The 13,787-nt window shown below is 47.3% G+C and overlaps 1 protein-coding gene across 1 annotated transcript in view; it reads right to left on the bottom strand.

The window, feature by feature from the left end:
* Window positions 1–13,787, bottom strand: part of GCN1 (GCN1 activator of EIF2AK4) — a 69,577-nt gene that overhangs the window by 39,928 nt on the left and 15,862 nt on the right. Inside the window, exons 13-24 of the mRNA XM_044448866.1 lie at window positions 11,981–12,079; window positions 10,895–11,068; window positions 10,262–10,414; window positions 8,626–8,718; window positions 7,889–7,964; window positions 7,590–7,749; window positions 6,445–6,631; window positions 6,225–6,349; window positions 4,998–5,176; window positions 4,604–4,697; window positions 3,068–3,181; window positions 385–583 (exon numbers count right to left, since the gene is read on the bottom strand). Of these exons, the coding sequence (XP_044304801.1) occupies window positions 385–583; window positions 3,068–3,181; window positions 4,604–4,697; window positions 4,998–5,176; window positions 6,225–6,349; window positions 6,445–6,631; window positions 7,590–7,749; window positions 7,889–7,964; window positions 8,626–8,718; window positions 10,262–10,414; window positions 10,895–11,068; window positions 11,981–12,079 (1,653 nt within the window). The remainder of the gene's footprint in view (window positions 1–384; window positions 584–3,067; window positions 3,182–4,603; window positions 4,698–4,997; window positions 5,177–6,224; window positions 6,350–6,444; window positions 6,632–7,589; window positions 7,750–7,888; window positions 7,965–8,625; window positions 8,719–10,261; window positions 10,415–10,894; window positions 11,069–11,980; window positions 12,080–13,787) is intronic.

A 13,787-nucleotide genomic window follows, 5' to 3' on the forward strand; every position in this document is an offset into this window, starting at 1 on the left:
ACAAGTTCTGTACTCACTATTTAAATTTTCATTTAACAACACAGGCATACCCACGAAGTGCGTGCCAGAACATTAATTCATAAACAACCCAGAATTCCTGGGGTTACATGTCATGAAAACAACCCAGAAACAAACACTTCTGGTTTGTTAAGTGACAGTTGAAATGAAAGCATGTGGCTCCTGTGCTGCCTTCCCTCACAACAACTCGGTTAAACAACCCCGTTGTTGCCATGAAGTGCAAAGCAGATCGTTTTGTTCATGAAAGAAATGGACACCTGGGTCAATACAATTGTTCTGAGAACTGGAATCATGAGAGGTTTTTTGGGCTCAGATTGAAAGGCTGAACTTTTGATAAAACTGTTTATTAGGGTTCAAGATACTCACCAAATGTCTTCAACCGAGCAGGCATCACACAGGATGCCAAAGACAGAAAAGGGTCCTTAATCCTTGGAGCAGCCAGAGGGGATTTCAGCAGAGGCATGAACGAGTCTACGAGAGCTGGGATGTACTGGGAGAGGCCTGGGGGGTTCCTCTTCAGAATGGCACCCAGAAGACCCAGTTTGGATTCCAGTTCACTGTCAAGCTGTAAGAGACACCACAGTGTTTACTGCTGAAACATAGCCAAGAAAAAAAGCGAAACCTTTGAAACAAAGCAGGCAAATATATGCATCCTCCGTTTTTTTCCCCTGCATTGATATTTTCTGGATGTTAACACAAAAAATGTATTTTCTTCTCTCTTGCTGCAACTCTAGATGAGTTGACTAGATTGTCATTGAGTAGCACCTGGTTGACTGATGCTAACACAGCAGGCCAGATCAGCTGGTTTTGTGCTGTCCAAACCAGAGTATGTTTATTTATTTATTTTTATTTATTTAGAATTTTTGTATGCTGTCCCATTGGCTGAGCCTCGGGATGGCTTACATAAAATAGACATACAAATAGTGCAAATAAAATCCAGATTCACCCTGGCTGCAAATTAAAACCTATAGATGATATTAAAAGTTGTTAAAATATTGTTTAAATAAAAAGGTCTTAACCTGGCGCAGAAAAACAAATAACGACGGTGCCAGGCGGACCTCTCTGGGGAGCGCATTCCATAGGTGGGGCGCCACCACAGAGAAAGCCCTCCTCCGGGTACTTTGCCTCCTAATGTCTTTCACAGAGGGTTCCTGGAGGAAGGCCTCTGCTGCCGATCTCAGGGGGCGGGAGGGCAAATATGGAAGAAGGCGTTCCCTTTAGGTATCCAGGTCCCAAGCCGTTAAGGGCTTTATAGGTAATAACCAACACCTTGAATCGAGCCCGGACTTCAATGGGGAGCCAGTGAAGCCGGTAGAGGACTGGGGTTATGTGAGAATAATGCCCAGTCCCTGTCAGCAATCTAGCTGCTCTATTTTGCACCATCTGAAGTATCCAGACTGTCTTCAAGGGCAGCCCCACGTAGGGCGCGTTACAGAAATCCAACTGGGAAGTAACCAATGCATGTGTCACTGCCGCTAGGCAATCGTCCTCCAGGTAGGGATGCAGCTGAAGGATTAACTGAAGCTGAAGGAAAGAGCTCCTCGCCACCGCGATCACCTGAGCTTCCAGGGACAGCTCTGGGTTGAGGAGCACTCCCAAGCTGTGGACCCTGTCCTTTAGAGGGAGTGCAACCCCATTCAGGGCAAGGTCCTGAATGTTTGAAATGAAGAGAAGTCACCATGAAGAAAACATGCCTGTGTATGTGGCAGATGGCCAGAAAGAGAAGCCCTACTCCTTTTTGTAGGAGGATCTGATCTCTCCCCAGTCCTTTTCTAGGAGTTGCCTCAGGAACCAGGGACAGTGAAATCCTAGTTCATGGGTAGGCAGAAGGCAGATCTCTGGTTGTTTTGGACTGAACTTCCAGAAACTCCCAGCATCATGGCCAGTTCTGGGGCACGAAATGCAGTTCATCCCCTTAATTTCCCCGTTTTCCTCTCCATTCCGTATTCCTTGTGTCCTTTAAAAAACAAGCCTGCATGATGATTTGTTTGACTGATTGTACACTGATCCAGGATGATGTTTTGTCTGAGCAGCAGGTGCAAAATGCACAAATAGCTAAATAGACAACTGCTGGTTGGGTCGCTCTTCCTCCAGGCTGCTGGCTGAAGGTAGGAAGTGAGCAAGGAAGAGACGGCAGCAACAGCCAGGTCCCCAGCAAAGCAGCAGGCACAGAGAAAGAGGAAGGGCCTCAGCAGTGAGCCAAGTTCATTTATTTTTTCAGGTGCCAGAGCACCAGATCCCCCCACCCGACCACCACGGATCTAGTCACTCGCCAAGGCCCGAGCACAGGTGCACATTCCCAAGAAAGAGAACCCAAGGAGGTGCTGCCAGCAGGGCAGGGTTCAGAATTTTAAAGAAGGGTTATGGCGGCCCCCATCCTACGACTTGGCTGCCCTGTCAGTGCAGCGGTTCACGGTGCGCAACACAGTGAGAAAAGAAAGAGGGCAGCATTCATTTGGGGAGGGAAAGAGCTGTGCACTTGCTTGTATGCTCAGAGCACGCACACGTACGCACGCAACAGCAAAGGTGGGAACGTTTCATCCTCAGGCAATGAGCGGCTGGTAATGTCAGGCAGAAAGGAGGAGGGAGGGACCTTGTGAGGCGGCAGCGGCACCGAGTGAAGTGGGTGCACAGGCGCTCTGGTGGGCATATGGGGGTCTTTGTGGGCAATCCACTGCTGATCCCTGACTTGAGAGCAAGATTCAGTCTCAATGAATTCATCCTCGAGCAACGAACAAGGAAATGCTGCTTGCTCAAGGGAATTCCCCAAGTGAACCACCTTCTTGGATGAAAAATAAAGAGTGGCGCCTGCCTGGGAACCCGTCCGCGGCAAGAGCAACTCCCCTCTGCCTCCCAGACTTGGGTGGCCCAGCCCTTGCAGAAGGAAAGTGCTACAGGAAAGAGGGCCCAGGCTTTCCCCCCACACAGATGGGCCCACTGGAATATAAAAGCCTCCAGCCACCAGACACCCCAGCTGTCACATGACCAAGTGTTTTGCTAGCACTGTAAAAAAAGGAACTCAGTCCAAATCATAGCCCCTTTAACTTGCCTCCTGCAGTTGCTTCCTGGTGTAAGATTCCTTCTCCAGCTGGGCATTCAACATCTCCTTTTGTTTACTAGTTAGTTGGATCTCTTCCTTTATTCCCTTCTTCTTCTTAATCTCCTGTAGAAGACAACCATTCCTTCTGTTAAGTGGAGGCCCTTACTACAAAAGGAAGCTGCTTCAGTAATTCAAGGCTTATGAACAAGAGGAAAAAACAGAATGCAAGTTGTGTTTAGAGATGGAGAAGCTGATGACAGCAGGAAGCAGCAGCAACTCTCGGCTTTAGGAGACCTGGTATATTTCAGACAGCTAGGCCTTCTCCTGCCCATCCTTCAACAATAGTGGTGCTTACAGAAACAGAACTCCTGATTAGGATTAACTAGACAATGGAATGCAGGATCTATTAAACATGGATAAGCAAAGACATCAATGAGAGCAGCTAATTAAACACAGCAATGCAAAGACCTTTAATGACACCTGGTGCACTTCCCTGGAACTCAGAGATAAACACTTCTGATTAATGTTCCACCTTCATGCTACTGAACACTTCTACCCTGCTAAAATTGGACAATGATTGCTTTCAGAGCAGTCTGAAAGCAATCATTAGGAAAGAATCTGGCCCCCTACTGCTCTTTAAGTTCCATACTTTTAACAGTTCATTTCTATTTGTGTCAAAAGAAGGGATGTAGCTCTGTGGCAAAGAAGTTCCTGTACATGTTTTATTTAAAACTTTTAGAACTGTCCACTACCAAGTTTTTGGGATGGTTTGACAGTAAAGCAGAATAAAACGAAATAAAACACAGCATCCTAATTAATTTCTAGTGATAAAACACATATTAAAATGACAATCAAACCTTAAAATATCAGGAAAATACAAAGGTTTTAGCCTGGTGACAAAAATAATAAAGTAGACGGTCCCAAGCACATTCCTCAGCATCTCCAATTAGTTCGGAAGCACATGATGTGGCGGACCTCTGCTGCCAGTCAGAGTAAGAAAAACTGAATTAGATGGACTGAATTGGGATACTCACTCTTGACATTTTTCTAAACATTTTCAAAAAATACAATACGCAGAAAGCAATGAAAAACAGTGCAAAAGGACTACAGCATCAGTTCCAGCTACTGTGTTGTGCTAACCTGGCCCTCTGAAACACCCAGTCTTCTTCTTTCCCTCACCTGCATCTTTACCTTCCAGTGAAGTCTTCCTCCAGCTTTCCCTTGTGAGGTACCTCAGGCTGAGAAACCAGGTAAATTCATGAGGAATGAGGCCATCAATAGCTACAAGTCCTCAGGGCTCTGTGCTACCTCCAGGATGAGGCAATGTGCTGCTGGGGAACACGGGCAGGAAGATACTGCTGCACTCCTGCCTGGCTCGTGGGTGTCATACGGGCAGCTAGTTCGAAGATGGACCCTTGCCTAATCCAGCCTGGCTCATCTGAAGTTCTTACAGTGAGTGGCCTGAGCGCAGCTCTCCCCGTAATGCACCGCCACATTGCATTATGCCTGGCCCACCATGCCAACATCCTGCACCCGAGTCCTCACCTCCTTCAGCTCCAGCTCAATGATCTGCTCCTTGAAGGAATAGGCCTTGTTCTCCCTCTTCATATTGGCCTTCTTCAGGCTGTCCTGCTGCGCACTGAGGCGGAAAAAGAGAGGCGTCAGCCCAACACAGTGAATTATTCCAGGCCGCAGCTTTAATGACCTCATACCAAAAATAAAAAACAGGTGGCTGAACTCTATCACATGGGGGGAGGGGGCAACTTGAGGCCCTTCAAATATTTTGGCTGCAAGTCCCATCAGCCCTAGCCAGCATAGCAATGACGACAAAGGCAGGCCAAAACTTCTGGAGGGTCACATATCGCCCACCCCAGTTCTACTGCGAATGGCACAGCAGCGACCTGTCCTGCCACCAGAAGTGTCACTCTCCCATGCTCACCTGTGCAAGATGGATTTGTCATACAGCTCCCCTTCAGGTGTCTTCATGATGGCAAATTCCTCCTGCGTCACCAGGCCCAACGCTGGGTTCTTCAGAGAGGCAGAGATGGCGCCAATCAGCCGAGGGAGGACATGGCCAGGTGACAGGGCAGAGAGCAAGCCTGCTGCATTCAGGGACGACTGCAAAGGGAGGAGGAGGATAGAGAAGGACGAGGGAAGACGGGTGCGTCCCAGCACCATGCAAAGCCCCTCTCAGAGCACTCACGGATGATCCAGGACCAAGAGGAACAGCCGTCAAGCAGGCTGTGTCAAGCCAGGATGCCCATTTTGCAGAACAGAGGCAGCAGCAGGAAATTTTTCTGGCCTCGCTCATCAGCCTTAGGGAAGGAACTAAGCTCCAACCATGGGGCTCTCCCTCTGCAGCTTCTAAGATTCCAGGTGGTGTTGCCCACAGGCCTGGAAGCAGAACTCCCCAGTGGGCAGGGGGGAAAGGCTGGGATTCTCAGGGAGCCCAAATAGGCTCTCAGTGCCTTTCTCACCCTCTCACGGAACTCTGGCAAACACACACCTTTGTCATCGTCATGAACTGAAGGTAATGCAAGGGTGGGGAACCTCTTTCAGTCCGAGGGCCAAATTCCATTCTGGAGAAGCCCTCGGGGGCCGCATTCCAGGGGCCAAAGGCAAAAAGAGTCAGGGCCAAAGAGCAAGCAATACCAGCCTATTGTAAATTTCAGCAACAAGCACACCACCCATCCCTGATCTTGTATGCTGGGGGCGATGGAAGCTGTAGGCCAATGGAGGACATAAGATTGGGGGAGACAGAGGTAACAAAAGGAAGGCACAATCCAGGACTGGTGTGAGCAAAAAAAAGGTCTGGATCTACTGGCAGATCTCTCTCGACAGTGGTTCAGGCGGAATTTCACACTGCCAACTGTTTAATGATAGCAGCAGTAAAACAACTCCTCCCACCCTAAAGTGTAAAACTGAAACAAAGAGAGCCAGGGTTAATGAGGAAAGGATCTTTGTGTGGCAGATCTGGAACTCAAAAGAAAAAAAAATTCCCTGGGAGTGGAATCTGGTTGATGCCTTTTTCATCAAGAAGGAAGGGAATCCTGGCAACCTGATGATGGGTCAAGTCCTGGTCTAAGGTTGCTTAATACTCCCCCAGCCTCCCCTGCTTAGCCAGGGATGGCCCTGGAAATCATTGTCAAGGAGTAAATCGAGTCACCTTAGTCATAGGGCTTTGGGTAATGATTCGGTCACAGATGTTTTCCAGGTATTTGGTGATGAAGTCTACAGGGTCAAGCGTCATCTTGAGCAGGAGGGCTGGCCAGAGGCCAGGCTGCACCGCGACTGAAAGAGGGAGAAGCAGGCGTGACTTACAACAAGGCCCAGCAGAGGCCATCTCGCCACACGTACACCCACCGGCAACCTCCCCCTTCGCTCACCTAGGCAAGGGTGATTGCTAACTAGCAACATTTCCAGGGCAAGCTTTTCCTTCTCTTCCAGATCCCCTTCCAGCCCAGTCATGCAGATCACACACAGCGTTTCCTGAAGGATGCGAGGGGGGATGTGCAGTTTCCCTTGTTCCGACAGTTCCCCTGACTCCGTTTCCAAGGCCTCGGCGGGCAGCACCTAACCAAAACCGTGCATGGAGAGAAGAAGCAATTCAAAACCTTCCAGAATGACACACAAGAGAATCTCACAATCGGGGCTTTTAAAAGTCACCCAGTTCCACTGCCTTGTCACCCGGCATGTTGTTTCATGGCTCCCCCACAATACTCAGACATCCAGTTGCTACCCACAAACCTTGCTAAAATTCTGCATTCTTAAATTCTCCCTTGAAGCTGACAGGTGTTGCTTTTTATTCCAGATCTGACACACCTAGTGGCATTATGGCGGCACAACAGCCTTCAATACTTCGGAAGTCAACTGATTAAGGAAACCTCTGTTGATTGATTTTAGCTAATGACCTGTGCAAGAAACCAATGGCTGGGGGATGCTGGGAGTTGAAGGGCATTTCTGAATTGATATGCATGGAACTGCACTCTCGGCTGCCAGAAATGTATAGCCCAGCCTCCTCTAGACTGGCAGCTTCCAGATGTGTGGGACGTCAACTGCCATCATCCCCACGAAGCATGGCCCCACTCACTAAAGATTACGTCAGCTGTAGCCCAAAATATCTGGAGGATGCCAGTTTAGGAAAGGGCGCACTGGCCCTTACCGAAGAACCATGAAAGCAGTGACCGCGAGGAGTAAGCTACAAAACGGGCTTTGAGAGCTGCAGCACTTGCAAAGGGATTCATGCTTCGACCCTGAAAGGACGAGTGCCCACCATCTCTCACTCACCAGTCTGAGGGTCTTACTAGTCTTGATGCACTTCAACGGGCTGTCTCCTATACACATCAATCCCAAACAGATGCATAGTTGTAGCCACATACACACTTGAAACAGAAATGTGAAAACTTTGTATGCAGCTGCAAAGTGTTATTGTAGATGAACATGAGGGTTCATGCTCTTTTTGTCCCTCATCCCCAAACTTTAGTTTTGTTGTAATTGCAAATTGTGTAAAAAACAAAAACAAAGCATTTACCCTGTGAGAACTGAGAACCACCTTTAGTTCTTCTAAGAGTCCATAAGCTAACTTGAACCCCCTGGGCAAGGACAAGAGCTTTCTCACAGTCTGCTGGGCAAGCCTTCGGACACACCACGAGCGGCTGAGGAGCACTGCGGCCAGGGCCTTTTGATACTGCCTGGAAGTGGGAAAGGATCAACAGGTTGAGGAGGGGCTGAGCAGAGGCCATTCAGCGCCATTTTGGGAGCGTCCACCATCCCCAAGCCTGGCTCAAGAGCTTGCTGATGAGCAAGTGAGACAGTCCAAGCCATACATACTGGACTTTTGCGCTGGGTAGCCGACACTCGTGGTCCAGGAGGAGGTGCTCCGTCAGCTGCAGGACAGTGCACATGGCTGCAGTGGGAAGGGGAGAGACACAAAGACCAGTGGATGTCAGTCTCATTCTTTTCTTCCCAGCTACGATAGTGAGCTTACTGCAGTCCCAGAGGAGCCCGGCCTCACTTTGCTTGAGCTCTCCTCTTTCATAGAAACAAAATGCAAAAGCAACTTCCTAGACTATATGGACGGTGGAAAAGCATGAAGGCGATGAATGGTACCACCTCAAAAAGCAACGTTTTATACAACACAAGCCATAGTTTCAGTGTTTTACTTGTGTTATACTGGCATTTTATTGAAATTACTTTTTGCATACTGCCTTCATATGGAGATAGTGAGGCACAAAAATGTTTTGAAATGAATAAATATTGCAAGAATCCTAAGAAGAGCAGCAGAGAAAGGCAAGGTTCTTCCAAGGCAATTCAGCAATTAATCTACCTTTGACTGGTGCCCTAAGGAAAGGGGAACGTTGGATTAAAACTCCCATCCCTGACTAACAGCCATACCAGCAGGGACTGATGGGAGCTGGAATCCAACAGCTTCCCAATCCCTGCCTGCAGGGGAAGACCTGTACACACAGTCCCCACTGCCTGAGCCAGGAGATAAATTTGACCAAATGCTTTGCAAAACCAGTTAAGCAAGTCTGAGAATAACCCCTTAATGAGCTGTGCAGCCTCACCTTCCTCAGATGCAGACTGCAGGAACTTCTCAGAAGTGAAGATCTGCTTCTTCTCATCCAGAATGAGCTGCCAGAAACTGTTCAGTTTGCTCTCTGAGGATTAAGAGAGTTGGTGTATGAGTTGGTATATGAATGAAAACAAAGCCTGTTTTGCATCTTGGGAATCAAGCCAAGTTTATCAACGGTAATGCCTTCTACCACATCACACACAGACACTCACACACACACTTACTCATCACTCCATACTAACAGATCTGGCGTGACTACCTTCTATTCCATATAAATAGCTATAAACAGAATCTTTAACCACCCCAAGAACTGGTTAAGTTCATCCTTTTACACTCAGAAAGATAAATAAAGGGTTTCTGCAGCCTACCCTAACCCTATTTATCTATTAGATTTATACCCTGCTTTTTTTTTTTCTTTTAAAGAATTCAAAGCGGCTTACATCTTTCTCCTCCTGCTACTCTCCATCTTATTCCCACAGCAAGAACCCTGTGAGGTAGGCTGGGCTGAGAGTCTGCAGCTGGCCCAAAGTCACCCATGTTGGCTCCCTGGCTGAGCGGGGACTCAAACCCGGATTGCCTGAGCCGCAGACCTGCACTCTTCACCACCACACCACGCTGGCTCTCCTTTCCCTCTTTCCAACCACACAGAGAGAAGGGCATGGAGGTTGATGCGTGTTCACAGGTAAATCCATGCTGATCATAGAATTTAGCATCTTGAGAACCAAAGTTTTCATTTTAAAAAGCACATTTCTAGCCCTCCTGAGTGCCAAGATAGACTTGATGCCCATAAAAAGTTCAGAAGCTGAAGGAATCGCTGAATGAAGATTTCTAGTACTCAGTAATCCAGCCTTCCCTGCCCTGTATAACCCTTTGCCCTGTCTGTTTGTGACCAGCAAAATAAATCCAGCAGTTGTGCAGATCTGCCTCACTATCATGAAATACCATGGGATGAAGAGTCAAGCTGTTCCCGTTCTAAGCATTTAGCCTACCCAGTGAAGGGAAATACAGTGCTGTGTTGACAATTCTGAGCGCTGTGACTTTGCCTTTTCTGACAAAAGTTCATCAGGGTTCACTTCTAACTCAACCCCCAGTTGATGGCAAGCCAGGCCACCGTAAACCAAAAGTAGCTCAGGGCCTTCTACAAATGGTTACTGGTACAGGGGAACTGGCATATGCTAACTTGTGGTTGCGTGAAGTGTCCTCAGCGTGGTTAAAAGGATCAGAACAGACTCCTGCAATGACCATGCAAGAAATGCAGCTGTGCAAACCAATCTACTGCTTTTCCAAGTAAAAGCATAATCCAGTAGCAAAACGTCCTTAATTAGGAAGACTACAGCAGTGGGAGGCACAGAGAGAATGTGTAAGAAATGCCTCTGAAGTAGCTGAGTGGCAGAGCACCTGAATTATACCGTATCTGGATGGGAGACCTGAGTCCTGCACTGAGCAGGGGGTGAACCTGATGGCCTTCAACTGTATGAGTCTATTTTTTGTACAAGAAATAAATCCCTACTGATTACTCCTAACAATCCATCCCTAGTCTCAAGGAAACCGACTCTGACTTGCAAATAAGCCACTCCGGTCCTTTCTTAAAAATAAAATAAAAAGACCGCCATCCTCCGGAGTCTTACCTATTTGTGCATCAGCTACTGAGAGTCTGCAAATCAGCAAAGCGGCTGCAACACCTTCTGTTACCAGGGGAACCTGAGTGCTTTGTGCTGCGGCTTTTTCAACTGCCTGGTTCAGCAGGGGAAGCATGTCAGTGCCTTGTAGAAGTAAATTGCCTATGGAAAGGTAAAGAGAACCGCACACAGTAGCACTGTGAATTTGGACTGAAATGTGGCCAGAACCAGAAGGACCCACCTTCAAAGCATCCTGGGGAAAAGCTACATCAGTCCCAAATTTCCTTATAAAAGGAGCGTTTTCATTTCATTCAAATCTGCCCCATAATGGAAGCTCTCGTAGCCCAGCTCTTGCTTCCCACGGTGAGCAACCAAAGAGGCCACCCAGAAGCAGGACACGAAAGCAAGAACCTTCTCCCATGGCTGCTGCTCCTCAGCAACTGAGATTCAGCGGATCATTAGCTGCGAAACCAGGAAACAGCGACGAGTCACAGCGGCAAGCGATACCCTGCTGACTAGGGCTGAGGGGAGATGCAGACCAACAGCATCTTCCCTGCTTCTGGCCTAACTTCCATAACGCCGGAAGAGCCAAGTTGCCTTTTCCCACTTTGGAAGCCTCCAAGGAACAGGGGTATCTCTCACCTTTGAAGGATGCCAACATGCACTGGAGATAAGCATGCCTGACCGCTGAAGTGCAGGTTTTAAGGCTGAAGGCTTTCTTGAACCACTCCATCAACTCCTTGGGTACTTCAGTGGTGAACCGATTACACCAAAGAGCCAGGACAGAGATGGCATGTACTAGAGTGCCTTCATGGACTGAGGGGAGAGGAAACAGGAGTGAGTGAGCAGATCAAAACAATCCATCTGCCACGTGCTCTCGACCGAATGCTCCCCACAACGATAATCATGTTGTTGTAGCTGACAGAGCTAAAGGCCGTCCTTACTAGCCACAAGGACGAAGCAAGAGGCAGTACCCTAAAGCCATTCGATCCTCACAGGATAAGCCTGGGTCAGACTGTTATGGGAGACGGAGAAAAAGGTCTCACTCTCTACTTTCTCCACACCAGGCATTATTTTAATATCTCTATCATGTCTCCCCTTCCTTGCCCTTTTCCTAAAAGCTGAACAGTCCCAGTTGTTGCAGCCACTCATCACAGGGGAGCTGCTCCAGCCCTCTGATCAGTTCTGCTGCCCTTCTCTGTACCTCTTCCAACTCAGTAATGTCCTATTATGAAAAAGAACCAAACATAATATTCCAAATGTGGTCACACCGAGGATTTGTTTAAGGGGAAGTAAGATTTTGGCAGCTCGACTTTCTGTGCTGTTCCTAAATGATGCCTAGCATGGAGCTGGACTTCTTCACAGCCAGCACTGTTATCACGCTGCCCTCCCCAGATCCTTCTTGCCTGGCCGCAAGGTCTGCTGAACGAGGGCGAGATCCCTTCTGCCAAGGCTCTGGCCCGACCACTTGCAGGAAGGTCTGCAAGTCTGGTCAGGGGCTGCTTGTGGTCCAAGGTTGCCAGCCTTGACGTAAGCCCTTGAACGGCTCTTGAATTAATGCTGCGTTGCCAGCAATCTGCTGTTTTTATTACAGGGTGGCTTGTTTTACTGATACCCCCTGGTTAGTGGTTTTCATGGAGTTGTGCTTTTCTCTTAAGCTGCTTCTCGAAAGAAAGGTGGTCCACCTTTGTGTACAGAGGGAAGGCAAAAAGAGAGACAGTGACACACCTTCCTGCTGAAGAAAAGGGATGAAAAGTTCTGTCATGGATTTGCTTAGAGCTTGATTGGAGGCCCCGGAAACTGCATGACGGCTACAACTGCCAATCCCTAGAAGCAACGAGACATTTCAGTTACACTTCTCCTGACATTTAAACAGAACACTAAACCTTTGCCTCTACAGGATCACATCTTCCTACATCAAGGACACTGCTGAATCTTTCTCTGTTTTCTGACTGGTTCTTCAGAAATCTCAAAGTAAGTACCAGTGAGCTTTCTGAAAAATTGTAGATCAGAAAGCATCCAACTATGGAGGGAAATCTAGAACATTTTCTGATGCTCTAAAATCAACAGAAGTCAGATGTCACAACTTTATCTGATTTGTATCTAGTAAACAAAAAAGGCATTTTTTTTCTTATAGTAACTGAATTTTAAAAAAACACGAGTTCTTTAACAGACAAAAATAATTAAGGGCATAAGAAGAGTCCTGATGGATCAGACCAAAGGGCTTATCTAGTCCAGCACTATGGGCACCCAGTGGTGAACCAGCTGCCCATCAAAAGCCCCCAGGAAGGATTGGAAGAGCACCTTCCCACCCATGTTCCCCATCTACCAGTGTCCACAGACATACTGCCTTTGGTACTGGAGGCAGCATATGGCCTTCGGGACCAGCAGTCACTGGCAGGCTTCTCTGCCATATACTGGGGCATACTGGGAGTTGTAGGCCTGTTTTCTTTCTAAACATACCTAGAATTGTGCCATTTGGCTACAATCCTATATCCACTTAATTGGGAATAAGCCTACTAATGGAATTTAGACATAATTGCAATGCAGATTCCAAATTTGACCAGTATTACATCCATTCACATTTTCCTTGCATTGTATTCACCCAATATGTTATATACTTGTTTTAGTAAACAGTATATATAATGTTTATAATGCATTAATAAAACCAGATTTCCCACAGGGATTTTTATATGAATAAGCTGCATGAATAAAAAACAGTGCTTCTGAAAGAGTAGATATAGAGTCATGGTTTCCTGGTCACCCACAAAGGTGTCACAGAAGCACCTCTGAGAAAAGGGCATAGCTTTACATATGAGAAAGAGAAGACAGAAGCAGCTTGTGAGCTCTTGTATTAACACTGAAAAAATATGCTACCCAATTAGTCAGGGGATCATTTTAGTCAAAAGGGTTTTAATTCATTAGTTAAACAAAAGCAAAAATCTTAATATAAGTTTTCAATCCAAAAGCTATGGACTTCTTGCTTGTATTACCTCTGAGCCCAATTCTATACATTTTTAACCAGAAGTTTGTCCTGGTGATCTCTGTGGTACTTATTCTCAGTCAAACATGCACAGAATTAAAGCTCTACTGAGCAATCTGGGAGAGGAGGCATCACTCAGTGGTAGAATTCACAGTCTGCCCAGAGCAGGTCTCCAGATTCAATTTTTGGGATCACCCATATGAAGGTTCATGCCAGGAAAGACCTTGCCTGAAGGACTAGCCTAGCCTAGCCTAGCATATGGAGGATTCCCATGAGCCGAATCCTGTGCACATTTAGTCTGAAGTAGGTCCCCATTGTCCACGGGGGTCTCAGCTGTATTCTCTCGACAGAGAGGGCTAAGACCGTTCTGCAGCAAGTAACCTTCCATTCACATAAAGTGCATTTCTCATCCTCACTGTGATGGACAGCTCTTCAAAGAGAATGAATGCATGTTTTTAAATCAAGGAAGGAGGCAGGAGAAGGTACGGAAAAGATCAGGAATGAACTGAGGGAACAATTGCCAAGGAGGGCAGTGCAGGATTTCCATGATGT

The sequence above is a fragment of the Varanus komodoensis genome, unplaced genomic scaffold (assembly GCF_004798865.1).
Source record: "Varanus komodoensis strain SLA01 unplaced genomic scaffold, ASM479886v1 scaffold56, whole genome shotgun sequence".
NCBI classification, from domain to species: Eukaryota; Metazoa; Chordata; class Lepidosauria; order Squamata; family Varanidae; genus Varanus; species Varanus komodoensis.